At 38.6% G+C, this 27,387-nt stretch overlaps 1 protein-coding gene across 1 annotated transcript in view; it reads left to right on the top strand.

The window, feature by feature from the left end:
- Window positions 1–27,387, top strand: part of PTPN7 (protein tyrosine phosphatase non-receptor type 7) — a 903,781-nt gene that overhangs the window by 241,275 nt on the left and 635,119 nt on the right. The window contains exon 2 of the mRNA XM_044076499.1: window positions 14,545–14,765. Within this exon, the coding sequence (XP_043932434.1) occupies window positions 14,716–14,765 (50 nt within the window). The 5' untranslated portion in view covers window positions 14,545–14,715. The remainder of the gene's footprint in view (window positions 1–14,544; window positions 14,766–27,387) is intronic.

Here is a 27,387-nt window from a genome sequence, read left to right as displayed (position 1 = left end):
CTTATGGCCACACTCTGAGCATCGTTTAAAAATAAGCTTTTCAGCCATGCCTAAGGAAGAAAGAGAAGAAACAAACAAAAACTTTCTTCCTAAAATCTAACACAAACCCACTCACCACACTAGACTGACTAAAAAAAGGGGGGAGGCACACCACAAACAAACTACACTAACTAACAACTACTACAAACCTACACACGATGCCAAAGTGATGGGAGGTGAGAAAGGGTACCTACACTAATCTGAAATGGCTGATTTAACAAAAAAAAATTGAAAACTTACAGTAAAAAAACACCCTGCTAGCTGGAGCTCTAGACACGATGTTTCAGAAATCACGGCAAACGAGATCTGGGGATGGAAGGCAAGGGAGGTGTATTATGGGTAAGGGGAGGAGTCTGAAGCTCAGAGCTGATGCTAGTAATCTTTGCCGGCGGATTCATATCCCCACAGGTTGGAGATCAAATTAAGTAAACTACTTCAGATCAGAAAATTACACCTGGACTGCCCCCTTTACTACTAATGGAGAGAGGCAGCTACTAAATGCTTTATCCTGTGCATGGGTCCCCTCAAATTATCTATGGTATGATCCCAATTATTCTCATAAGGGCTAATATATAATTAACGACCATCAGATGAATACACCCAATCTATACCCAATGGGAAAGGTTGTTTTGAGCACAAAAAGGGAAATTGGATAGGCTTAAAATGGCCCACAAGGCAGCTGGTCTAGTGCTTACCTATAAACCTGTAATATCTATTGTCAAATCTACAAAAAAAGTAAGTGTTTAATCTAGAACATAGTTTTCAGGTGGAAGTAAGATGCCTTGATAACATCTAACACCTAATTTCATAGTGTCCATACATTATCAATTACTGTCCCCATATCTTTTACCTTAGATGTAAATTGGATCTGATTATGTCCAAGGCAGCACCGATCAGCAAAGAAGCAATTTTTATAGGACTGACCAGAAGTCAATTATTTCTCATCCGAATGAATATGAAATCTAATCAGTCTTTCAAGTCTATAAAATCAGATGTCTAGTCCTGTAAAAAGAAGATATACAACAGGATATCTTCTACATAGTAGAATGCATGGCCAACATCAATGGAGAATATGTAACTCCAAATGAAAAGCAACAGGACACTGCTGTGTGAATAAAACGTAGTAAAATTTAATCCAGATATAAACAGATAAAATTCCAGGTAAGCGCTTTCCGGTTACACCCTTCATCAGACAAAGACACATTATTCAAACAACATTTTTAAAAAATGAAACAACCAATAGCATCTAATGAAAAACCCGCCTATTTTGGAGGGTAGGTTTAACTGGAATGACATCATTTAATCCTGGTTCCCTGTGTGCCATAAATTCAATAATCCACCTTGATTCAGCCAAAGCTGTTTGATGTTTGACATCACCCCCCCTACTGTTTGGCCTAATGTTAACAATGGCCCTGAATTTAAAACTATGTGTAGGATTTCCACTAATGTGCCTATATAGGGCATTACTTGGGTCACTATTCCTAATACTACTCAAGTGCTGCAGGATTCTGACCTTGAACATATTGTTGGTCATTCCTACATAAAAACAGGAACATTCAACACATTCAGCTAAGTACACTATATTGGTAGTCCTACATGTGGCCCTCCCTTTTAAGTGAAACGTCTTCCTAGTTATTGGGTGTGTAAATGTAGTCTCCTTATTGATGTGGTTACAGGCCTTGCATATCCCACAGGGAAATGTCCCTGCAGTGATCTTTAAGGACCCCCCTTGACCACTCATCCCTTCCTTACACAGTAGATCTTTAAGATTTCTATTTCTCCTATATCGGAATCTGGGGCTATTGTCAACAATGCCCCTTAGTCCAATGTCACTGGTTAGAATATTCCAATTGTTTTGTACAATCCTGTTGATGTCATTTATATTACTGCCATAAGTAAACAACAATTTGGGACCCATTTGCATACATACATTATTATCATTCGATAGTTCCCCTTCATGTGTTCTCCTTAACCAGGGCTTATATTTGTTCCGTCTAAGTTTGACACTATCATCAATAACACTGTGTACCAATCTTTCATTATAACCTCTATCCTTAAAACATTTGTCAAGTTTATCCAACTCTTCATCAAATTGTCTATCCAGTGCACTCACCCTGGATATCCGACTAACCTGCCCCTTCACAATATTAGGGAACATGTGTCGGGGGTGCATGCTGTCATAGGATAGCAAGGTATTCTGCCAACACTCTTTCCTGTATAGACTGGAAACAAAACCTTCCTGTGTCTGTTCTACACAAACATCCAAAAACTCTATACAGACACAGGAAGGTTTTGTTTTCCAGTCTATACAGGAAAGAGTGTTGGCAGAATACCTTGCTATCCTATGACAGCATGCACCCCCGACACGTGTTCCCTAATATTGTGAAGGGGTAGGTTAGTCGGATATCCAGGGTGAGTGCACTGGATAGACAATTTGATGAAGAGTTGGATAAACTTGACAAATGTTTTAAGGATAGAGGTTATAATGAAAGATTGGTACACAGTGTTATTGATGATAGTGTCAAACTTAGAAGGAACAAATATAAGCCCTGGTTAAGGAGAACACATGAAGGGGAACTATCGAATGATAATAATGTATGTATGCAAATGGGTCCCAAATTGTTGTTTACTTATGGCAGTAATATAAATGACATCAACAGGATTGTACAAAACAATTGGAATATTCTAATCAGTGACATTGGACTAAGGGGCATTGTTGACAATAGCCCCAGATTCCGATATAGGAGAAATAGAAATCTTAAAGATCTACTGTGTAAGGAAGGGATGAGTGGTCAAGGGGGTCCTTAAAGATCACTGCAGGGACATTTCCCTGTGGGATATGCAAGGCCTGTAACCACATCAATAAGGAGACAATATTTACACACCCAATAACTAGGAAGACGTTTCACTTAAAAGGGAGGGCCACATGTAGGACTACCAATATAGTGTACTTAGCTGAATGTGTTGAATGTTCCTGTTTTTATGTAGGAATGACCAACAATATGTTCAAGGTCAGAATCCTGCAGCACTTGAGTAGTATTAGGAATAGTGACCCAAGTAATGCCCTATATAGGCACATTAGTGGAAATCCTACACATAGTTTTAAATTCAGGGCCATTGTTAACATTAGGCCAAACAGTAGGTGATGTCAAACATCAAACAGCTTTGGCTGAATCAAGGTGGATTATTGAATTTATGGCACACAGGGAACCAGGATTAAATGATGTCATTCCAGTTAAACCCACCCTCCAAAATAGGCGGGTTTTTCATTAGATGCTATTGGTTGTTTCATCTTTTAAAAATGTTGTTTGAATAATGTGTCTTTGTCTGATGAAGGGTGTAACCCGAAAGCGCTTACCTGGAATTTTATCTGTTTATATCTGGATTAAATTTTACTACGTTTTATTCACACAGCAGTGTCCTGTTGCTTTTCATTTGGAGTTGTTTGTGTTTTGGAGCTTTATCAGGACTTTGGCATAGCGTACAAGTTTTTATTTGCAAATGGAGAATATGTACTTTGAACAAAAGGGGAAACAAAATGGATCCAAGCAGCACCTCACATTCCAAGGTGTACCCATCTGAGAAGTCAAATGCAGATGTTGCCTTCTGAAAACAACCTGAGAGGTAAGAGGCAAACCACTCGAGTGCAGTGTTGGATAAGCCACAGCAGATGTGAAGGTGCTAAGATCCTCAGTGTCAAAAGCTGGCAAAGGATCAAGTACAGCTATGACTGACTATAACAGTAGAGCCTTCAGCACAAAAAGGTCAATAACGTCTTAACAAGAGCAGTCACAGAACTGTGTCCTAATAGAAAAGCAGACGAAAATCAAGTAAAGAGATTACAAGATGAGAGATAAGAATACAGTTATTTTTATACTACCTTCTCAAAAACATAATCCTGCAAATGAGCATTAAGACAGGCTAAAAATAATGCGTATTAGCAGTAAGCAAAAATTCTCCTGCCTTCTAGAATCTAAAGCAGACCTCTTGAGGACAGGAGTAACCAATTTCTATTTTAAACTAGATATAAAAATCCCTTTTCACAAGAAACCCATAAAATCTGCAAAAAAATGCTATCTGTAGGTGAAGTTTACCTGACAAAGCTGGGCTTGGTCCCAGGCTATAGTATGTTGAAGAAAAAGCTGAGCTTGAGACATCTTGACAATCAACATGCCTAAAATCTGTTCACGATAAAAACTGGGTAAACAATGTCAAGGCTACTAACAAGCTCAAGCACATTAGAGGAGAAGCACCCAATTAAGGACTCCTCATCAGAAATCTGCCATGCAAACATTCCACATTTAGCAGTGGTTAAGAACATCATTAAATAAGCAGGGTTATGCAGGTCAAGCATGACCCAAAAACAGCATTATTCAGTGGTTTGGTATGGAAAAATCTTACAGCAAAAAAGAATATTGTCTTCTTACTTTAAATCTTTGATCAGTATGCAGTATAATATTAATCCAGTTTAATCTACTTCCCAAACATTCACATCAGATGCCATGAGTTTAAGCCTCCAACCCAACCTTTGCGGCTCATAAAGCTCTTGGTCAGTTCAGTGCTCTCTACTCATGATAGTCTGGCCAACTGTTTGTTTCATTAGTACCCAGGTAGAAAGGAAACCATCTAGCAAAGGACAGATTTTTGCATAAAGCTCTTTCGCAACTGAAAGAGTAAATCTCTTTATGGAGCTTTTATAGCTCGTACCGCTGGAATGAAAAGCTACTTCTGCTGCCTTAGAATCTACCAATACCCGAGTACACTTTCCAGTGTATAAATTCTGTTGCTATAAGCAATGTTTTTTTTCTGTTATAAACACATGGCCACATTAAACGAAAAAAAGAAGTTATGTACTTACCATAACGTTCCATGTGAGTTCTTCATCTCGCCTTCATTCTTACAAATGGGTTCGGAGCCGATCCCTCGGCTCCAAGTCGGCCGCTTTCACAAGCTCGAGGTTTTCGAGTAGTTCGAGGTCTTGCCCCTATCCCATGATGCTCTCTGCCTCACCTCAAATCTGGTTTGCTGATCCCAACATATACAACATAAGAAAACATTAACATTATTCCAGCAAGAGTAAGAAATCCTATACAAAGACCCACCAGACCCCAAATCTCTTACTCATTCTACGAGAAGCCGGGAGGGAATGTAAGAATGAAGGCAAGATGAACAACTGACATGGAACGTTATGGTACGTACATAACTTCTTTATGTGGAAGTTGTTCAATCTCAACATTCATTCTTACAAATGGGTAGTATCCCAAGCACCATTCATCCTGGGTGGCTCACAGGAGTATATTCCTGAGGACAGTGGAACCAAAGGAAGCCCTGTCCCTGGAGGACTTATCTACATTGTAATGCATAATGAAGGTATGTGGCTTTGACCAAGTGGCAGCTGCACATATTGTATCTAACAGCAGTCTAGCCATGTAAGCTGAAGAGGCAGAAACAGCCCTTGTGGAATGTGCCTTCACGTTATGTTCTAACGGCTGATTCACGGAAGAATATGTGAATTTTATACAATCAGTCAACCATTTGGAAAGAGTGACTTTTGACACTGGTAGCCCTTTCTTGGTATCAGAATGAGAGACAAAAAGTTGTTCTGATTTTCTAAATTCTTTGGTTCTATCCAAATAAAATCTGAGTTGTCTGTGAATATCAAGTTTATGCAACATATACTCCAACTTGGAATGGTTACTGAAGAAAGTTGGGAGTTCAATAGTTTGATTTAAATTAGCTTCCGAACATACCTTTGAAAGGAAGAAAGGGTTAGTCCGGAGCGACACTCTGTCAGGGTGAAAAATCAAGTATGGGGGTTTAATAGATAAGGCCTGAAGTTCAGACACCCTATGTGCTGATGTAATGGCCACCAAGAAAATGGTTTTCCAAGACAGGAATTTTAGATGGCAGGAAGATGCAGGCTCAAATGGAGGAAGAATAATCCTAGACAGAACAAAATTTAGGTTGCAGGGAGTGAAAGGTTGTCTAACTGGAGGTCTGAGATGTATGGTTCCTTTTAAGAAGGCTCTACATAACCTGTGAGACATAAGATTAAAACCTTCCAATTCATGGTGAAAATTTGAAATTGCAGCCAATTAAACACGTATGGTAGCTGCCGCAGCACCTTCATTAAAGAGCTTAGTCAAGAACTCTAATATGCTAGCAAATGGGGCGACATACGGGTCAATATCATTCTGAGAAGCCCAGAAAGCAAACCGCTTCCACTTGCTGGCATATAACTTTCTGGTTGAAGTTTTGTGTGAGGATACAAGGATATGCTGCACACAAACAGTATACACAACTTACATGTAAATCAGTAATGGACATTTTTATGTCCGCACTTAGGGCATTTCTTGAACCCTGACTTTTGTCTCTCCTTTTCCCTTTGATCAGACATAGTGCAAAGAAAAGAACTATATATCTATATAACTGTCTAGACAAACTAATACACTGGTTAGGCAAACACCACACTCTAAGATAAACAGAAAAATACTTAAACAGCTATAACTGTCTAGAGAAACACACACTAGCTAGGATAAGCAGTTAACAATTCAAAGGCTATAACAGTAAAGATTCAGCAACAAAGAACAATATTCTCACACTAAAAGGATTACAGTTATAAGAGTTAAGAATACTCTAAAACGGGTTAGAGACTAACTAAAATGCGGTCAATAAAAGGCCTAAGAGCAGCGGCTCTAAAAACGAATATATTTTGTCAGAAATAATTAAAGAAAGTGACTAAATACTAGTCTAAGATAATCTAGGACCAAAAAAACGCACTTTCTGAAAAAAAATCTTACAGATATATATAATAAATTTTTAAATACTGTCCCGAGCTCCACTCTCGACCTCCGATGTGTTACAACGGCAAACTAGATCTGAGGTGAGGCAGAGAGCATCATAGGTTCATAGGTTGGTACTAGGCTATGGGCCCTAGGGGCCCATACAAACCAAGCCATAACAATTCCCTGGATATTTCTTCCCACAATATTTACTTCCCTGGACCCCTGTCTAGCAGGGTGACTGACATGATCCCCGGGGTGAACTTCCTATCTCCCATCCAGTCATCAAGGTTCCTTTTAAAGAGGGCCAAGGAGGCGCTCTACTTGACATGTATGGCCAGTCTATTCCAGAGTATGGGGAGTCTCTGTGTCAGGAACCTATCCCTCCATCATGTTTTGTTCATTGTGATGACAAGGTTTAGATCGCTGGAGTGTGTGGCTCTGAGGGATTGAGATTTCTTTAAGTGGAGCATGTCCAATAGCTCAGGATTTGACATAGCCTTGTATGTTAAGCAGAGATCACCTCTGAGTAGACGATACACCACAGAGTATAGCTGGAGTTTTTTTAGATGGTCAGCATATGGCATCTGCTTTAGGCCTGTGATTCTTTTAGTGAGGTATTTCGGCGGCCTTTCCAGCTGTTGCAGATGTCTTGTGAGGTACAAACCAAACGGGGTGTTATACGGGGTGGGTAGGACAATCTTGAAGCATACATCACTTGTGGAAGTGAGTAACAGCTATAAGGGTGGCATTGCAAGCTGAATCCTGAGTCTGTTACTGAGCATGCACCATAAAGTTAGGTATATAAAAGAAAAAAAAACCTGACAGCTACCTAAATGACAACTCCTTCAGCAGTGGCATGTGTATGTGTGTGTGTGTGTGTGTGTGTGTGTGTGTGTGTGTGTGTTTGCTATGGAAGTCATCTGAGAGATGCTTGTTAAGGTTCCACCCAACTGCAAGATACATGGTTTGGTATTCCACCCAGACAGACAATGTCAAGACAAGGATAATGACATATTATATTACAGTTATGTGAGAGTGAGGCAATCACAATAACAATTGCTGGCTTAAGCATCTGCATTCAAAGTAGGCTCCCTTCCTCCTTTCATTTCTCTGGTTTTTTTTCAAGTAGTAGTAGTTTTTCATGCATAGTTCTAGTGCTTTGCTGAAAAAAAAATCTGGTATATTGCCTGTGGTAAGCCACCATGGGAATATGATGAATTAATCTTTTGCTCAGAAAAGGTCCTAACAGCAGCAAAGCAGAAGTAATTATAGTAGAGTTCTATGAAATATGACTGCTGCCGTTGCACCCATATGTTACTTGTGTTTGGTCACCGTAACAATATGATACATTTAAAGTTTGACTCAAAAACTCGTAATTACAAGGATATATATATAGTGAGATGGATGCAGATTTTACACTATCTCCACTGATGTGTACTCACTGCAGAAATTAAGTCTGACCTGCTGTACAATAATGCTTGGTACCACATGCCACAGCAGAGTGACATTTTCTTTCTAAGAAAGGAATTTTTTATATATGCTGCTGCTGCTGCTGCAGCTGGAATGGCAAAACAAAGAACCCATTTATCACTTCTCATTTTGATCCAATTTTCTTATAAGAATTCTTATGATACTTTTTTTTGTCTTTTGTTGACACTGGGAGCTTCCCTTTCACAGTGTCCAGGTCTGGTGATGAAATCCCAGTGGATCTAGATTGTGGCTGCACACATCATACTTGCAGCCAATCACTTGTGCACCCCTAGGCTATGTCTCATTTACTAATTTTAGAAGAAAAACCTTTACTAGGCAGACTCCTCAGAGAGTGACTTCAGTGACCTGCTAGAAAAATAGGGAGGGATACTTATCTACCGATTCCATGAGTAACTTAATTCTATTTTCTGAAGGAATCAAAATCCGGAAGTTTAAGAGTAAGTACCCAGACCATAGATAAGGTCGCTCATTTTATTAGGCCAAAGCTAAAGATCACTATGCATGCTGACTCGTTCACTTTTAGAATGAGACAACTTCTTGGTCTCCAAAGGAGTCAAAGCTTTACTGTGGCATGAAAGGGTAACATACATAAAAAAAGTTTGAAAGTAATGGAATACTTTACAGAATCATTTACTGTGTATCACATAATTAAAATAATGGCAAATCAGCTTTCAGTTCTCACTAAGAGTTTTCAACTTTGACTTTAGACATACAGTATTTGGAAATAATGCCGTATGCCTCAGAAAGATAATCTGATGACGTGGAAGTCAGCTTGCATGTGACCATACTCCTTCTTCCCCTAAACTTCAATGGGTGGTACTTCAGAAAGGGTGAAGGTTGCCCTGTATGCAGAGGTGACTATTAGGGAGCACTGAGATGGATTGGGAAATTTGGAGACCTAGAACACTAATGGTATACAGTATCATTTACACCCAGGGAGAGATAATAACAGTACACTCAGTAATATCATGGAAACTGTTGTATGCAAAGACCTTATTCATTAATTTAACTATTTATCATTTATTAGCAAGGTAAGAAAGCTGATCTGTGAACCCTATTCAGCCTCTGTCCAGACCAAAAGACAAAGTATACACTACCTGCATGAGCAACACATGCGTACGCATGCGCACACACACACACACACACACACACACACACACACACACACACACACACACACACACACACACACACAAACACACACACACACACACACACACACACACACATGCACTGCATGTATCTCGATTCACACAGACAGACGCACACAAACATGCATGTACAAATAAGTATAAAATCATCCAGCATATTTGTGGAGGTAGCATAGAAACTGGCTTACTTAGCAAAAGGAATAACATGCAGACTCTGCAAAGAGAATATAGGTCTAAACTGAACCCTGAACAGACATAGAGTTAAATACTACCATCTATGTAGTATTGAGAATCATAGCTAATGCTATGGAATAAAATGACACAATTGCTTGACAGCAAAAGGTGACAATAAGGCTTTTCTAACTGTCCTTAAGACACATTTAACATTCTGTCTCCTTCTCCATTCCCACTTTTACTCTTACCTGTTGTCCACGTGCCCCATGCCCTCCTGAATAAATCTCTTCATCACACCATGCTGTTAGTCCACTCCATTGGTCTAGAACCTTAATCTGTGAAAAAGCACTTCTGGAATTCCAGGAAGTTGTTACTTCCTACAGACTGGTGCCTTCCTTCCTCCCTCCTTCCCTCCTCTCTCCTTCTTTCCCCAGGGGACACCTTCACATCTCCTTAAACTGTTAATGTGCACCAGTATCATGTCCTTCCCTCTCTTTCTGCTCTCAAGTGAGAAGAGTTTTAGCTCCCTTAGCGTGTGGTCCTGGCTCTTTCCCTGCATCACATGGATCTTTTTGGTACTGTTCTTTCCTTAAATGGCTTTTTAGAAATGTACACATCACCCAAGCTGTGGTCTGTGCTGAGTACAGCACCATAGTAGTGGTAGTTCTTTAACAGAGGTAAGGGAATCCTGGAGTTAACTGATGCAGTAGGTACAATATTTTAGCAGCACATATCACAGTGGAGTCATCCTTATATTGGATGGTTTTCACACGTTTATTTGCTGAGTGGAGGTCATTCATAAATATGTTGAATAAAAACAGATCTAGAAGAGAGCCCTGGGAACTTCAGCTATTTTGGGAAGGAAATGGGGAGATGTTATTTTGCCATTTAACAGCCTTTGTCTGCAGGGCAGACATCAATCAAACCAAGTGAGTGGAAGTGGATCTAGGCCTAGGGAATATAATTTTTGTAGAAGTTTCTCTGAGTGAAACAGTGTCAAAAGCCTTTGATTGGTTAAGGAATACTATGGAGACTAGGTTTCCCCCCATTTCTGTTTTGATTTATAGTGGCTATAAAGTTAAAGAGGGCCATTGTAGTACCATTGTTAGGACAGAAGCCATTCTCTTTTGGAGATAGCAGATTATTGTCTGAAATAAAGGAGAGTAGATGTGTATGGATACAATTGTAAACGACATTTGAGAGTGGAGATGGAATGGCTATTGGTCTATTGGTGAGATCTGTGGAAGCGCCATCCTTGTGTAAGATTTTTTTCCACACGTTGGGAATATAGCTTTCTTTAATGGATTGGTTAATTAATATAGAAACTGGATAGGCCAGTGCATCTGCTGCCATTTTAATCTATTCTCCTGTTAGGTTATCTGGGGCAGCAATGGTAGGTTTCAGTTTTAGTAGTAGTATTTTTTTTATTAGACATGGATGCAGGTTCCAAATATAATATTTTATGGTAGAGTGCTGGTTTACAAGAATGTTGTAGGATAGTGGAGGTTGAGAGATTTAGGAGAGAAGTTACTGAGGTGATAAAGTGTATATTAAAGGGGAGTCCAAGCAGCATGACTGAACTGATTGAAGGAGAACAGATGGGCTAGCTTGGGTGACATGGCCAAGATTTAGCAGTTGGCTGACTGAACACCAGAAGAGTTTGGTATTCTTTTGATTTAATTTTTAGAGAATGGTGTAATATGGTTTCTCATCAAATGTAATCATATGGTTGGTGTTATTTCTAAGGTATTTATACTTCTGTAGGCTAACTTTGTCTTATTTTTTTCTGCCAGATTTCCCATTGTTTGTCTCTCTGGTTCATAAGTTGTTTGGTTTTCCTGAAGAGTGAGGGTGCTGCCATTTGTTTTGATTCTGCTGGTTCTTATAGGAGTGTGTACACTTAGAATATTGAGGAAAGTTTTGATGAACAGGGAGAAATTGACATCTACTTGAAGGGTTGGTAGTTGGTTCCAGTTTATTAATTTTAAGTAGGAGATGAAGGCCTGTTTTTGGAAGGAGGACAGGTTGTAGAATGTTTGTAGCACTGGAGTTTATAGATACTGTTTGGGTCTCTTATAGCAAAGGAAGACTGGTATATAGTCACTTGGGATGTTGGGGAAGCCACCAGAGAAGATGATTTTGTTTGGGGAGGTAGTTAGGATCCATTCTAAGGTGGATTTCCAATCACAGTGCTTACTGTACCTAGTTGGGAAGTAATAAGCTGAGTTAGTCCATATAAGTTTATTGCATCATGACAGGTGTCATTGCTTATGGTCTGTCAATCAATACTTAGACTGCCCATTATGATATTTTTCCTGTGGGATATTTGAGGATGCCCAGGAAAATTTTTCTGCTGTATCTGTATTGCTGCCAGGTGGAAAGTACGCTTCTGTTATGCATAGAGACTTGTGTTTATTTAGTGTTAGAAGGGACATAAGAATTTCCACATTATTTATTTCTGGAGGCTTTGAAGGATGAAGAGTTAAGGAAATTGTTGTAAAGTATACAAACACCACCTGTTTATTTTGGTTTTATCTAGTCTTCGAACATTATATCCTGAGAGAAGAATTTCCTGGTCTTTTATATCTTGCTTTAGTCAAGTTTCAGTAGCTAAAATGAATCTGGTGAGTGGTGTGCTATTCAGGCTTGAAAGCCTGTTAGTTTTTTTCTAATGCTTCTCAAATTTAAACTAAAAAGATGGCGGCTGGATGATTTAGTGGGTGAAGTGGAACAATACTGTAAGCTAGACAACATGGTGGCTGGTGTACTGCGAGGAGGATCAGGTTTGGGTGGACATCCCCACATAGTCTAACAGTCAGGAACTGAGTATAGAATGGAGGGTAAAGGGCATTTACATTTGGATTTGATCCCATGACCTAGTTTTAGGAGGAAGGGATTTGGCCTGGATGGTTGATCTTGAATAGATGAATAAAAGTTGAGGGGAATAAGACTGGAGATATAGTGAAGTTGGACAGTATGGTGTTTTGACAAGGAGCCTGGAGGTGCTAGTGTTTTTTTTTTTTTTTTTTTGTGGTGTTGTAGATGCTAGAATACTTGTTGTGTTAATAGAACTAGAGCAGGAATTATGGTTAAGTTGGAAAACTGCATAAATAGGTGAGGTGATATGAAGAAATGGGATGCATTGCTTAGAAAAACTAAGGTGTGACTGGAGTGATAAGAAATTAGGAGGAAAAGAAGTCATAGTGTGGTGGTATAAAGGAAGTTTAGCTATATATAGTGGAGAAATGATTGAGTAAGAGGATTCAAGAAAGGAAGGGTAGTAAAGAGAAGTTCAGAATGTTATCCACTTTGTAACTAAAGGTAGTAAAGTGAAAATTACTGTGTCATTATCTGTGGATGTAGAGAGATTGGTGTTTAGTGTTTTAGTATAGTGAAATAAGGGGAAGGTTGAGATATATTGTACAAGAAAAGATGAGAGATAATCAATAATATATTTGTCTTACATTAGGATAGATTGACAGGATGAATGAAAGAGGGAGTTTTGCTAATGACTTACTTAGAGGTACTGTCAAACAGCCCAGCACTGCAGGGCTAACCTGACCCCACTGCCCTGTTGTTGCAGAAAGCAATCAGTTTATAGCTGGTTTTCAGCCATTAGCAAGAAGACTCAAAGTAAAAATGGTTTTGTTTCAGTTACTGAATGCACACCAATAAGATAGGGGTAGGAGATAACTTGTTTGCTAGTGTAATGTAATGGTTAAGTGAATGGACAGTGACCAATTAGGTAAGTGGTCCTTAGAGTGTAGGAATACTCCTTTGAGGGGATGTCACAGCCACTTTGCAGCACATAGCAGACTTGTCTAACTAGTTTAAGCCAATATAAAGCAAGGCTGCCCATTTTAAACTTGCTTACATTGTACAATGACAATAATCTCAGATGGTTGCTACTCACAGGTACAGCTTTTGCACAGGGTCAATTCTCAGTGGTGTGACTTGTGGCAAACCTCAACAAGGAAGAAATGTGAAGTTCTGTCCATCCCATCCTTCTTTCTTTCTGCTATGTACCCAGGATTCTCTACTTCCCTTTTTGATCCTTTCTGCTAACTCCTTTTCAAATTTAACTTCTGCTGCCTTCACCACCTTTTTGGCCCTTTTACTAGCCTCCTCTGCATGCCTCCTCTACCTTATTACCATCTCAGGACAGTAGCACTAGGTTGGGAAAGGGACCTCTTTTATTACTGCAGAATAGCACTGGGTGCTAGATGAGCCAGCTACAGATCTGCTTCCTCTGTGCGCTTGTTGGTGCAGATAATGCTACCTAAATGCCAACCTCCTTGTCTGGCATATCTCCGTCTCTTCCTTTGCCTGAGTCCCAAGACCAGATTAACTGAAAATGGGTCTCTTGCTTCAAGTTTTCTAATCCCTTTTCTGACTGTCTACTTGTTAACACTTACTTTTCTGTCCTCACATTGGCTTTCCTTCCTTTGTCTCCTGTCACAAGCCATCACCCCTTCCTTTTGGTAACATTCCCGTTTCTGCTTTCACCACTGTCAGTACTAGTTTCTCCCTTCCTGATGTACATATAATCTCTTCCTTCCTCAGATGTTCTTTCTACAAGACTTCTCCATGGTTCTGTGCCTTCTACACTCTGCCTTGCCCATCTGGTTGCAGTATGCCTGTAACACTAGCAAGCTAATGTTACTGCTGCTTTTTCTTTGCATGTTGTGTGCCTTCCTAATGTGTCCCAACAAAGAGGACTCCACTGGTGTAGATGAATGAATGAAAACCATGGACACATGAGAAGCTACTTCTGTATTCCACACAGATATTGGGGGGGGGGGTGATTGTTTGGATGTAGCTTTAATAAAATTTACCATGAAAAGGTGTTGATGCATGCTTCTCTGAGCTGCAGTGTCATAAGTGACATCTTCTATTTGTTACAGGCTGACTTCTCTGCACCAATGTAATGATGACACTTCTTACCCAAGAGATATCCTGTACGTCCATACTGGCCTTGCAGTGAGTTATTTGATAGAAGCACATTATGCTACAGCTCTTTTCTGACTGTTCTTGTTCATACAGTGAACCTACACATCTAGGCTGTACTAGAAGTCATGGACCAAGCTTTATCTTCAGTAAAGAGGCAGAGCCGTCTACAGGAAAGGTAATGAAGGAGTACAAAATGATTTATAGATGGTAACTCTTCATTCTTCTATAATGTTGCTGTTATTTTGAATAACTGATGTTTATCAATCTTTGCAAAGCTAAAGCAGTAATATCTGTTAATTGGTAAAAAAAAAAAGTCACCATTCATAGCAACTAAAATTTATTAAAAATATGTTACAGATTTTATGTTCAGAACTATCCTCAGTTTATGAAACAGCTTGCACTATTTGTTTGTAATTAATAACTAATGCTTTTAAAAATGTTTGCCAAGTCTGTTTTCATGGTTTACTTCTTTAAAGACCAGAATAACATTTGTTGACAGGAAATAATAGAGCATGTGTTAAATGAAAACAGTACTTTGGTGTAGCAACATTCTTCCATTTTTTTTTTTACTCTACCACTGCATGACACAGGAATTTAAAATCATGATCACATACGTCAGATTAGGAATGAACAAGAGCGAAACATACTAAGATATTGAGAGTTTTGCCAGTGTGGAATGTCCACTTCAGGGGATTAAGTTTCAGAACTCTAGTGTTCCAGAAATTCCCATTTGAACCTAGCCAAGACACAAGGTATTTCATGGCCGAGTACCAGCAGGGTATCAGTCAGCAGTTTGCAAAAGCTTGTTTCCTCACTGTTGCTCATTTTAATACTTGTCCAATAACTGTATTTATTAAATTCCTTTACAACAAAAATTTTACAAGAGTGGACCATGCAGTGTATTAAAAATCAAAAATCAGTGAATTAAATCTGTATATGCTCACATTTAAAATAAAAACAGTTCAGTTAGATATTGCTAATTGTGCCCATTACTGACAGTTTCAAAAATGTCTGGCAAAGCTTCAGAGAAAGTACAGAGGGTCTGCATGCAGTCAGGCAGGATAGTTTTAAGATGATTATTTTGACAGCTAAGTATTTGTAATGGCACACAGTTAAACACAGCGGAGTGTCCAGGCAGCATATTCCATCAGTCAGGTACTAGTTTCCTACAGTGCCACTTTTTCTCAGGCTGAAACAATTAGGTTCATTCACCTAAAATAGGTCCAGCTGTTTTGTTACCGTTTGCATCATAGTTGTGGGTGTTTAACATGTGCCCACCTGCTTTAATATCTGCATCAGAGCTGTGTGAGTGTTGTAATCATTTGTGTGTATTTTATTTCAATAATCTAGTTATAATATACCACAGAAGTAACAGTCCTTTGCCACAAATGGGGGAAACTACACTGTACACATAAAAAGTAAACACGAGTTCAGTATAGGAAAACACAGACCTTCAAAAGTTATCAAGTCTATTTTATTTTCTAAATGCACATCTGACTTTATGACAGATTATGTTTGAAGAGATGACTTTGCATCAAAAAACATGCTTTGAGAATGTCCCCTGACAGAACATTTATTTCTATTCTTGTGATTTTTTTTCCTTTTAAGTTTTATAGGTGCTGCCATATGGAAATAAAAAGCACAATAAAAGTTAAGAAACAACAATGGATTTCAGATAAATAAAATCTCTGAGGTAGAAAACAATATGAACTGAAATATTATGTCTTCACAACTTGTCCCTTAATGTCAAAAGAGATGCAGGTGTTCTCTATTTTAGAATTTGACTTCAGACCAATAACTTGACATAGGTATGGTGTTCCTCTTCATAAAAAGTCAGCTTTGGGTTTGCTGTCGAGCTTGCACTAATGAACAGTGAGGTTTGTGATAGTAAAACTGTGGTATGTGATGGTGGGTGTATAGTGAGAAAGAGAATTAATGAATACTAACGAACACTGTAAGGCTTTTAGGACTTGTGTAGGAGTACTGTAAAGGCCTTTCTAAACTGGAATAACAAAAGCTCTTATCAGTTGCAGACAATGCAATATATACAAGGCTGGGGTGGTGAAAAGGGCACATTTTCTCTTCAGCTGGTCCGATTCACACAATCTGATAGTAAACACTTTCATGATATTGTTAGTATCTGTGTTCTCTCTGTTGAGCCTTCTTCAGTACCTGCATTTGCGTCAATATAACTACAGTTTGAAAAAGAAGCCAGACTAGACTGGGCTTATAATGGTCTGTAGACAGACTGCATAGTACTTACCTATGCACCTATGAACTTTGATACTCCCGCTGACATTTCTGTCATATCTAGTCACCAAAGTCCTCACACTGCTTGACCTAATACACTTGGGGGTAGCTACTCTATATACACACTTGATACTCCCAATGGAAAATATAAGAGCACCAGCTTTAATTTTAGGGCTGGTATACTATACCTTCTGTACCGATTAACAAGGAAAGCTACATCTCTTAATTGAAGATTTCCAAATTCTATAAAGGGTGAAAACACTGTTATCTGGAGAGGTGTATAATATTAATTTTAGGTGAAAAAGTGCACCTAAATACTACAGTAGACAAGAATCCGATTCTGACATTCACAGGAGTGCCTAACATTTGGCAGACTGTGGATTCTTGAAGATGAATTCATCCCTGTCAACTCAGTGTAACTACAGCACCCTGAAAAAACAGCAAGTAAATATTAGATCAATTGCTAAGGAGTTTCAAGTCCACAGTAGCAAAGTGTATTCATCCTCCCTGAATTCATCACCAGTAAAGTGTTGTACTGCTTCCCCTTAGGTTCACAGGTGTATATTAGGCTAGAGACCACTGGGACTTTATAAGCCTAGACATGCAACCCAAATGTATCACACAAGTTACTATGCCTTAGAAGCTATTTTAAGGTATGTATGTTACTTAGGGCATGACTTAAAGGCTGCCTGTGTCCATAAGAGACATGGGTGACAGGCCAGGTGTGAATTTCCAGTTTGTCATCCACTGGTCCTGGATGCACTTAAATAGGGTTGGGAAGGGGGGGGTCTATATTAGAACGTCAACAGGGCAGAAGAGTGAATGTCCTTACGTCGACACAGCATAAACAAAATGACTAAATCTAGAATGGCCGGAACAGCGATTTTTTTCCCCAGGGAAAAAAATTGCTGGGCCATTGTTGGGACTTTACTGCTTCCTCCACTGTAGTGTGATGTCAGAGTTGGTATATTTAATATTTGAGAAGGGGTGAGGGGTGAAGCCCCCTATTTATTTTGTCTGTTGTTTTTTTTTTTTTTTTTTTTGTTCCAGCAATATTTTTCCCTGGGAAAAAAAAAAACGCTGTTCTGGCCATTCGAGATATAGTCATTTTGGTTAAGCTGTGTCACCGTAAGGGCATTTGCTTTTCTGCCCTGTCAACGTTCTAATATAGACCTGGGAAGCGATCTGCTTCACATGGATAAAAAGCCTATTCCAGAGAATGGGGATTCTCTGAGATACATACCTGTCCCACCAACAAATCCTATTTTAATTCACAAGCTAAGTTTAAAGCCTTAGGTCCAGTAGTTTTGGTGCTGTTTATTTTGAGTATATGCAAAAAGTCTATCACGGTGGGATCCAAGAATGCCTTGTATGCCAGGCATAAGTTGCCTCTCAGCAGTCTGTAGAAAACAGAGTACAGAGATAAAGCATTGAGCCCATTTGCCTAAGACATTATGTTTACTCCCTGTATTCTTTTTGTGAGGAAACACTGTGAATGTTACAGTTGTTGTTCATCCCTGGCCAGGAACATACAGTATGGAGCATTACACTCAATGATGTTTTCATGATGACTGAGTATAGTGGCACAATGACATCCCTGGACTAAGATGCCATGCCTTTACTTATAAGATGGGTGACACTGAATGATTTCCTTACACCCTTATACACATGTTGGTCGAAAGCCAGATTACTATCTACACAAATCCATGACTACTGTGTCTACCTTGAGAGATGTTTTATCAATGAGGATTTTTCTTTAGTGCTTACTTCCCAAATGGTACTATTATGTATTTCTTGGCACAGAGTTTTAGGTTGTGACTTTGACACCAGTTATTTGTATGTGTTAGACCTTCCTGTAAGATGTTAGTATCTTGGGGGAGGGGAGTTCTATGATTGTTCCTAGTTTGTAATCATCTGCAAACTTGGTAAGTCAGAGGCCCTTGACATTGCTCTTGACTTCTGAAAAATAGATGCCAAAGAGAAGTGGACTCAGCACAGAATCATATGGCTCTCCACTGGTGACCAGATGCTTTGTGGAGGTGGTCTTTTCAATTCTAACTTCCTGAGTCCTATCTGGGAGCCAACTGGCTGTCCAGCAAGTTACACATGGGTTTATGCCTAATTATATGAGTTTGTTTACAATGCCTGAGTGGGTTATTGTATTAAATGCTTTAACTTGGTCAAGGTAGGCAGAATGCTCTGTTTTTCCCTCATCCTTTGCCTTGGTGACCTTCTCAAAGAAGTCCATTGGGTTCAGTAGGCATGACCTGCCTTTGACAGAACCAAACATGGTTGGGTCCAGAGTCTGAAGGTTTCCTAAGTCACTGTTAATCATTTCCATGACAAGTCTCTCTATGTCTTTGCATATGACACTAGTCAGACTAATGGACCTGTAGTTCCTGGGATCTGTTGATGATCCACCCTTGTGCAGAGGGATAACCACTGTAGTCTTCCATTTGTGTGACAGGAATCCTGTACAGAGGATATGATTGAATAGTGACACTAGTGGCCCTGATAGATCATATTTCAGGTTATTCAGAAGGCATTCTGGGGTACTATCAGGGCCCATCAAAGCTCTGTTCTTGACCTCACAGAACACATCTAAAACCTTCTCCCTTCTGATAGTTGGAGGAAGCATGTTAGATGGTATTTCATGAAGGGTGGCTGGGGGTGAGGGAGTAAAGCTGGAGCTGAATTTGTCAGCCAAATGATTTGCTATACCTCCCAGTTCCATAAAAATGGCTCCATTTAACAACAATTCGGCACACTATTGTGTGTTGCCATTGAGGTTTCAGACAAAGCTAAAGAAGGCCTTATGGCTGTCCTTATCTTCTTAGTTGTCTATTCAGTTTAATGAAAACGTTTTTTTTCTTTTTTGGTGTCACACTTCCTAATTTTAGCTATGCCTTTTTTCTTTTGTTGTTCAACCTATTTAATTTTGTATTCTACCAGAGTGATTTGTGAATTTGTTTTTTTTTTTTGCCTTCCTTCTGGTAGGCAAAGCAGTCTCTATGCAATCATTAACACTGTTGTACAAAGTCTCTGTGAATAATTCTGCATAGGCTGCAGTGTTATCTGCATTTGGAGGGGCTTGAAATTTTGACAGGTAATCACTTAATAAAAGGTAGTTTGCCTTGGAACAGTTTCTAACTGTTACAGTGTTTGTTGGGGTTACAGAACTGATTCTTATTTTGAAGGAGACTGCTTTGTGGTCTGACCTTACCAGACAGGACACAACACTTGGGGACGTCTGCTCCCCCATATTTGTGATTACAGAGTACCAGTTTAATTGATATAACATTCACTATATTTGGCAGGGCATGGTACCTTAACCTTGAGACAGGTGCATCTTGCATGGTTTCAGAGGGGGCATATGCACTAAAAGTACAGCAGTTTGAAATCAGACACACGAAGCAGTCATTCACATGGCACCCAAAGGAATACTGAGTCATCGGTCTGTGCAGACAACCCAAAAGTAACATAATTTGTTTTGATTCTCCTGCCTTGGCAGACCCACTAAGCCTTCAAAGTCCCTTCTCTCATGTAGCGGTATTGTGAATTGCTATATCTTAGGACCCACCCTTTGTGCTATTAGAATAATTAGACCTGAATATCACCATTTAAACAGATTGTTTGGAACTGTGCACCACCTGAATAGCAGCAACAGCGGGCTAACATACAGCTCCCACATGACCTTCTAGTTAGATGGGTTGGATTTTTGCATATTTAGGAATGCAGGAAACGTGCACTGTAAAAATGGATCCAGCATTCTTTTTTATGCAAGACTCAGTAAAGTCTGGATAGCCCTGAACTTCATCAAAAAAGAAAATAAAAAAGCTTTTATTTCAATTCTGCTTAAATATTTTAAGTTTAACTTACAGTGACCTTTGTGGTGATACTTTTTCTTTATAATGTTCTGCTTTCTTCCATGTTTTAGCTCAAAAACGTTATTGGTTTTCCTTTTTTCTAGTTTTTTGCAGTATGGGAAGATTGTGTTTATGCATTATAATGCACTTCTATCTCCATAAGTAGAATTATTTGTAAAAAGCTGCCTGTTTGTATTTTGAACCCTGTCTGGAGCCTTAGTATTGCACTTTCATTTGTATTTGTGGAAGAACTGTGAACTCCTGCCAGATTTGAGACTCATTCAGCCATTTATTACAACATTTTTCCATAAACAGTGTTACTGGTAAATTTCTTCATAGTCTGATGCCTTAGACTGTGGTAGAATTGCAGTAATGGGAGTACTGCATATTCTGCTCCAGGACTGGTGCTTCTATGCTTTCACTGCTATTTATGTTCCAGTTTTGCTGCTAGAATCTAATATTTTGTTTATCATGTACCTGCTTCAAGTTGCATTCCAGTGCATTTCTGTTCCCCTGCTTTTTGCATCTACCCCACACCCAAATGAGACATTAAGCTCAAGTTTTTCAAATTCTAACCTATCTGTGGTCATTGAACTGTAGTCATAGGACTAGAGCTCCAAAATTGGCTTGGATTAAATTCCTCTCTATATAACCTGTTTCTTGCAGCTTGTATTTTTTCCCTAACCCTCCCACCATTTTCCTTTTGTGGTTTTAAAAGGCCGTCTCTCTTGCCTCTGTCCCTTATGATAATTTGACTTCCAAAGTCCCCCAACACCCTTTTATTGCTAGTATCTGTTGTGTAACCTATTTAAGTACGTTTCCCACCTATTGTTTTCCATAGATCTATAATACCAAGTGCCCACCCAGCAAACCAGTATTGCTCTAGAATAAGCCTCCTTTACTGCAAATCATCTCCTGCTCGTTTTCCCACAGCTACCACCCTGCTTACCACCCTCACCACACTCTGAGAGGGTCCTGAATTAATCCTGCTCTACCCTTGGCAGATAAGAGATTTATTTTATTATTTTCCACTTATGGTAACTGTTTTGGAGTTCTACTGCTTTAGTTTTGCTTTATTTTTGGTTTTCAATTTAAATAATTTTAAAGGTCCCTAATACTTGAAATCACCTTGTCCAGGTAGTTTGTTTAAGTTGTTTTGTGGTAGCAATACACTCTCAAGCAGCCGTTTTGTGTTTTTACATTAAGAGGACTGGGATAGTCCGTCTAGTGGCAGCAGGTGTTGGCCTGGTCTTTCTGAGCTGGGAAACACATAGGAAAGCTGTAAGTATAGTCATTTTATTGGCCAGTGGACTTAAGTATCCTGTGTTTTAAGGGCCAGCATAAATTTAGAGTATTTGCAGGCTGATGCCCATCATGTTGCAGTGGTTACCAATGACCTGTATAGACACAGGCACCTGGAAACCAAAGCTTCCCTATAAAAGCACTTCTTAAGCTGTACCAGCTGTACTTGGTGCATGTATATCAACTACTCTGTGCATTGAGTAGCAAAGAGCAGGTAGTCTGAGCACTGAGTAGCACTACCTCTTGAATTTAGTATTATACACCGTATTCAAGTCCTGAAAGTTGTTTTTTTTTTTTGTTTTTTTTTTATAAACTGAATGACTTTATATTTTTCTTAACAGTGACTAAAAATGTATCTTTTAATAGTATTCATTATTTGGACATTACTTTATAAAAAAAAAACAAGAGTAAACAACCTTTGGCTCTCCAATTTACCACAGACCCACCTTTTCTAACAGTTAACTTTATTTAAAAAAAATGCTACCCTATGTGGCAGAAGAGAAATTTGGTGAAGGGTATTTGCTAAGATCATACCAGATGACCTTAATTTTGAAAAAAAAAAAGGAATCATTATTTAATATGTTAACTTCAACAGGATACCCAACACCCCAGAACTTTGTGATTTGGGGAAAGAACTGAGAAAGAAAATATATGACAGTTATATGCCAATTAAAAAAAGAAGAAATCATTTGGTAATGTTACTAACACTAACATTGGTTCAGAGACCTTAAAAAACTATGATATTAAGATACAATACTGATAGTGAGCATATTAAAAGTATTTTGAACAAGAAATGAAGAACAACTTTTTCTTCTGAGAGTATGTTAGGGCATAAACCCTCTTTTGTCTTTAAAAACAACATGAATTTAATTTTTTTATGATAACAAGGCAAAAGAATGGGTTTTAGGAGCAGCAAATACTACATGAAAATATGTGTTTGTCAGTACTGCAGATGGAATTCCTTGAAACTACAATTGCAGAAGGTGGGTTATCAAACTTCCACGCTTTCCTGAGAATTTACTATATTACATATTCCCCCAAATGATCTAACTAGATCCCAATTGACCATACTTATGAATATCTTTTTGTTAATGAAACTCTATATAGCAACTAATTGGTTGAATCCATCGCAAACTTCATGGGACAACTTTAAGAATCTAGCGATAAAACACATACTAGGTAACCACAGAAAGATAGTCCAAAGACAAAAACAAAACTACCAGAATCGCTTGACGTCAGAAAAGCACAAAACACAAATTACTAATTACTGATCATACCAAACATATCTGGGAACAAATTTTTAACATTATATTGGCTTAATGTGTGGAACCCAGGATAACCCTTGGATATTAATACTATAAAGTAAACTTTAATAGTAATCAAATTATTATTAGATATAATACCTATTGTCCAGACTCTTCAGATGTCTTTTCTTGTGTTAAAATGAAAGCATTCATGTATATAGTGTACATTTGTTGTAGGGTTGTTTTTTGTAGTATTGTTTGGAAGCTACCTGTGTATATCACGCTCAAATATGTGTATGAACAATTGTAAAAGTAATAAAGAATTATTATTGGAATAAATGAAGGCCCTTATATAGCAGTATCAGGTTATCCAAAAAACATATATGGGAGTAGTATACATGGCCAGCTGCCTGACTTGTGATGCATTTATGCTGGCAAGACAGAAAGACAACTTAGTAGGAAAATATATATGAGCATCTGTATAGCATTTCTAAGGGCAATGAAAAAAAGAAGTTATGTCTTACCATAACGTTCCATCTGTGTTGTTTATCTTCTTTCATTCATCGCTGATGGGTTTGGTTCCAAGCCCTCGGAACCGAGTTGGCCTTTTTACCAAGCTTGCGCCAACCAAAAAAACTCTCGAGCTAAGTCTCTACCCATAATACTCTTCTCCCTGTTACCTCAGATCGAGTTTGCTAGAGAAAGAGAAGTAAAGCCGAGGCCACTTCTGCGCAAATACTCTAGGATACAACTTATACCCAAAGCACCCCCCAGGAGCCTTTGGAGGTGGAAGGAGGGTGAGAAATGATGAATGGAAAAAATATTAACAACACAGATGGAATGTTATGGTAAGACATAACTTCTTTATCTGATGTTGTTAATCTTCTTTCCATTCATCACTGATGGGACAGAATCCCAAGCTACCTTGAGGTCCATAGGTGGCCCTTATGGGAGAACATTCCTGAGTGCCATTGAGCCAAAGGCAGCTCTCCCTCTGGAGACCAAGTCCAATTTGTAATGATTATTAAAGGTATGACGCTTAGCCCAAGTAGCTGCTGCGCAGGTGTCATTCATGGAAGTCCTGGAATGGAAAGCTACAGATGTTCAAACACAAAGTAATAAATCCACAGCAGTCGACAAAGGAACACCAGGTAGATTAAACAGATTTATTGAAGCGCTTTTCGGCTCTCACTACGACAGCCTTCCTCAGAATGAAAAACATGATACAACACTTTCCTTTTTATACAGGAAAAGGCGCAAAAATAAAACAATAATTCAATTAATTAATTAAAATACATGTTTGTTTAAAGACACCTTCAACATCTTCTTAAAGGTATATAAGTAAAAAGTGTATACCTATCAACTAATAACTAATACCAAAATTGATGCACTATAACCTGAAACCAATTGCACAATGAAGTCTATCAGAGAACTTCGAGCCATTGTATAAAAGACTTAACGATATCAATACATTCTGTGTATATGTAAATACATATACGAACACCTATCTATTTTTTAAGGAATAAATATAAACTAAAATACTATAATTGTGGATGTTAAAGCTTCATAATGATGACTGAAAATATAAATACCTGTCATATATAATTAATTACTAAACAAATCAAACTTCCCAGAAACATATATATACCTAACCAAACACAAAAATTACCTATTAATGCTCCAAAGGAATCAATAAATATTTATATATATATAAATTAATTCATAAATAAATAAAATTCAAAAAATTCAAAAAATTCAAAAAAATCCAAAAAAATTACTCTAAGTTTTTAATGTTAATTTATTTTCAAATTAATTTATAAATTATATGATAAAATTCATGAAATGGTTTAAATTTTAATATTTTAATATTAAATCAACCCATACTATCTCACCAAACTCTTCAATTTCAATAACACTCCTATTGATGAAGCTTCATTTAAGCCTGGATAATTACCTGCGTTCAATTTAATTTGCCATTTTAATTCCAGTTCGAGCAACTTTAATGAATAAGGTCCTCCTCTAGGATTAATTTTTAATCCATCAATGATCAAAAATTTAAAATAATGATCGGGGAAACTCAAAATATGTTTTGCTAATGCGTTCTCGGTCTTTTGATGGCTAACAGCATAGATGTGTTCATATATCCTGTCTCTGAGCCTACGCTCAGTTTTACCGACATAAAAGGCGGTACATAGTACACATTTAGCCAAGTAAATTATCCCCTTAGAATTACAGTTAAATTTATCATTTATTTTGTATAAAACTTTATCCAAGGTGAATGTACTGCTGACCATTACGTGTTTGCACATATTACATGCCTCACACTTAAACATCCCTGTTAGTTTTCTCAGCGAATCTGGCTGAAATCTCAAAGAATCTTTTAAATTCAGTCCACGCTTAAAGGTGACATTGGGTTTATGACCAAGTTTATTTAATAGAGATGTATTATTTTTCAATAAATTCCAATGTTTGTTCAAAATGTTGATGCATTCAGAACTCAGTTTAGTATATATGGTGGTGAATGACACAACTCTATTTGAAACTAAGGTTGGAGTATTAGGTTGAGTTTCAGAGTGAAAACGCGTATTTAAACCCCTGTTTAACAGGTCACTTGGTTCGATGACCTCCAAACTGGCACAGATGTTGCCATAGATCTAGTGGAGTGAGCTTTAACCTTTGGCATAGGTTCATTACTGAGGGAATAGATGAAACATATGTAGTCCCTTACCATTTTGATAATGTAACCTTGGAAACCGCATCTCTCATTCTGGGCCCAGAAAAGGAGATGAAAAGCTATTCAGATTTATGGATAGTTTTGGTCCTGTCTGGGTAAAATCTCAGTTGTCTATGTACATCTAAGGAGTGAAGGCAGTACTCTCCTCTACTTGCAAAATTCAAAAAGAACACTGGTAGATCAATGGTCTGATTTATGGAGAATTCAGAAACAACTCTGGGAAGGAAGGATGGATTCATCCGAAGTGATACTCTGTCTTTATGAAGGACCAGATAGGGCCTCTTGATGGCTACCAAGAACAAGGATTTCCAAGACAATTATTATTTTTATTTTTATTATTTTACATTTGTTGACTGGGCTAGAGTTGACTGTATACATGTCCATTTTCAGTGGAAGCCCTGGGAGAAAAGCTCCAAACATTAAAACATTACATTGAAATTAAGCATGAACATTAAAAACAATTCTTGTCAGACATAGCTGAATCTTATATGGTTACAGATAATCAGATAGAAGCAGCTAGGTATTACTTACAATACTGTTTCGTATACTATAGTATGGGAAGAGTTAGTCTGGATTCTGTCAGGGGAAAAGCCAGACAAAAACTTTAGGTCACACTTCACAGCTGATTCAAAAGGTTTTTGAGTCAATGACTGAAGGACTAAAGTGAGGTTCCATGGTTCCACGGGCTGTCTGACAGGAGGCCTGATAAGAGAGGTCCCCTTGAGGAAGGCTTTGCAAAGGCGTAAAGTGATAAGAGGGGTGCCATCTATACCATTGTGGAAATTAGAAATTGCCGCTAGATGTACTCATACGGTAGAGGCAGAGGCTCCATTATCAAAAAACATAGCCAGGTACTGCAACACTGCAGTTACTGGAGACAAATATGGATCTAGCATGTTATCCTAGTACCAGATGAAGAACCTTTTCCATTTATCCTGATATAGTCTTCTGGTGGATGGTTTATGAGAGGCCAGAAGTATGTCTCGAACAGGAGAGGAAAGATTAGCTTGCCTGACGACTAATGGAAGTGGAGAAACCAAGCTGTCAGCTTGAGACTGGACACATTTGGGTGACTCAACCCTTGGGGGTGAGTAATCAGATCTGGCAGAGGGTCCAGAATCCATGGCGGGTATACTAGGTGAGGCCAAAGGAAGAGGAACCAAACTTGTTGAGGCCAGAATGGAGCTATGAGGATCACCTTGCATCTCAACTGAAGAGCTTTCTTTAGAAATTGTGGAATCAGGGGGATGCGAGGATAAGCGTGAAGAAGTCGCGTGGGCCAATCCTGGATTAGAGAGTCCCTCGGTGACTCCACCTCCAGGGGAAGCAGAGCAAAATAGCTGCTGCACTTGTTGTTCAATGGGGAGGTGAAAAGGTCGCAGCAAGGCTGGCCCCAGTGGC

The sequence above is a fragment of the Protopterus annectens genome, chromosome 7.part0 (assembly GCF_019279795.1).
Source record: "Protopterus annectens isolate FY-2018-M chromosome 7.part0, PAN1.0, whole genome shotgun sequence".
Classification (NCBI taxonomy): Eukaryota; Metazoa; Chordata; order Ceratodontiformes; family Protopteridae; genus Protopterus; species Protopterus annectens.
Note: the sequence above shows the minus strand (reverse complement) of the source record. Positions and strands in the feature narration are given on the sequence as shown.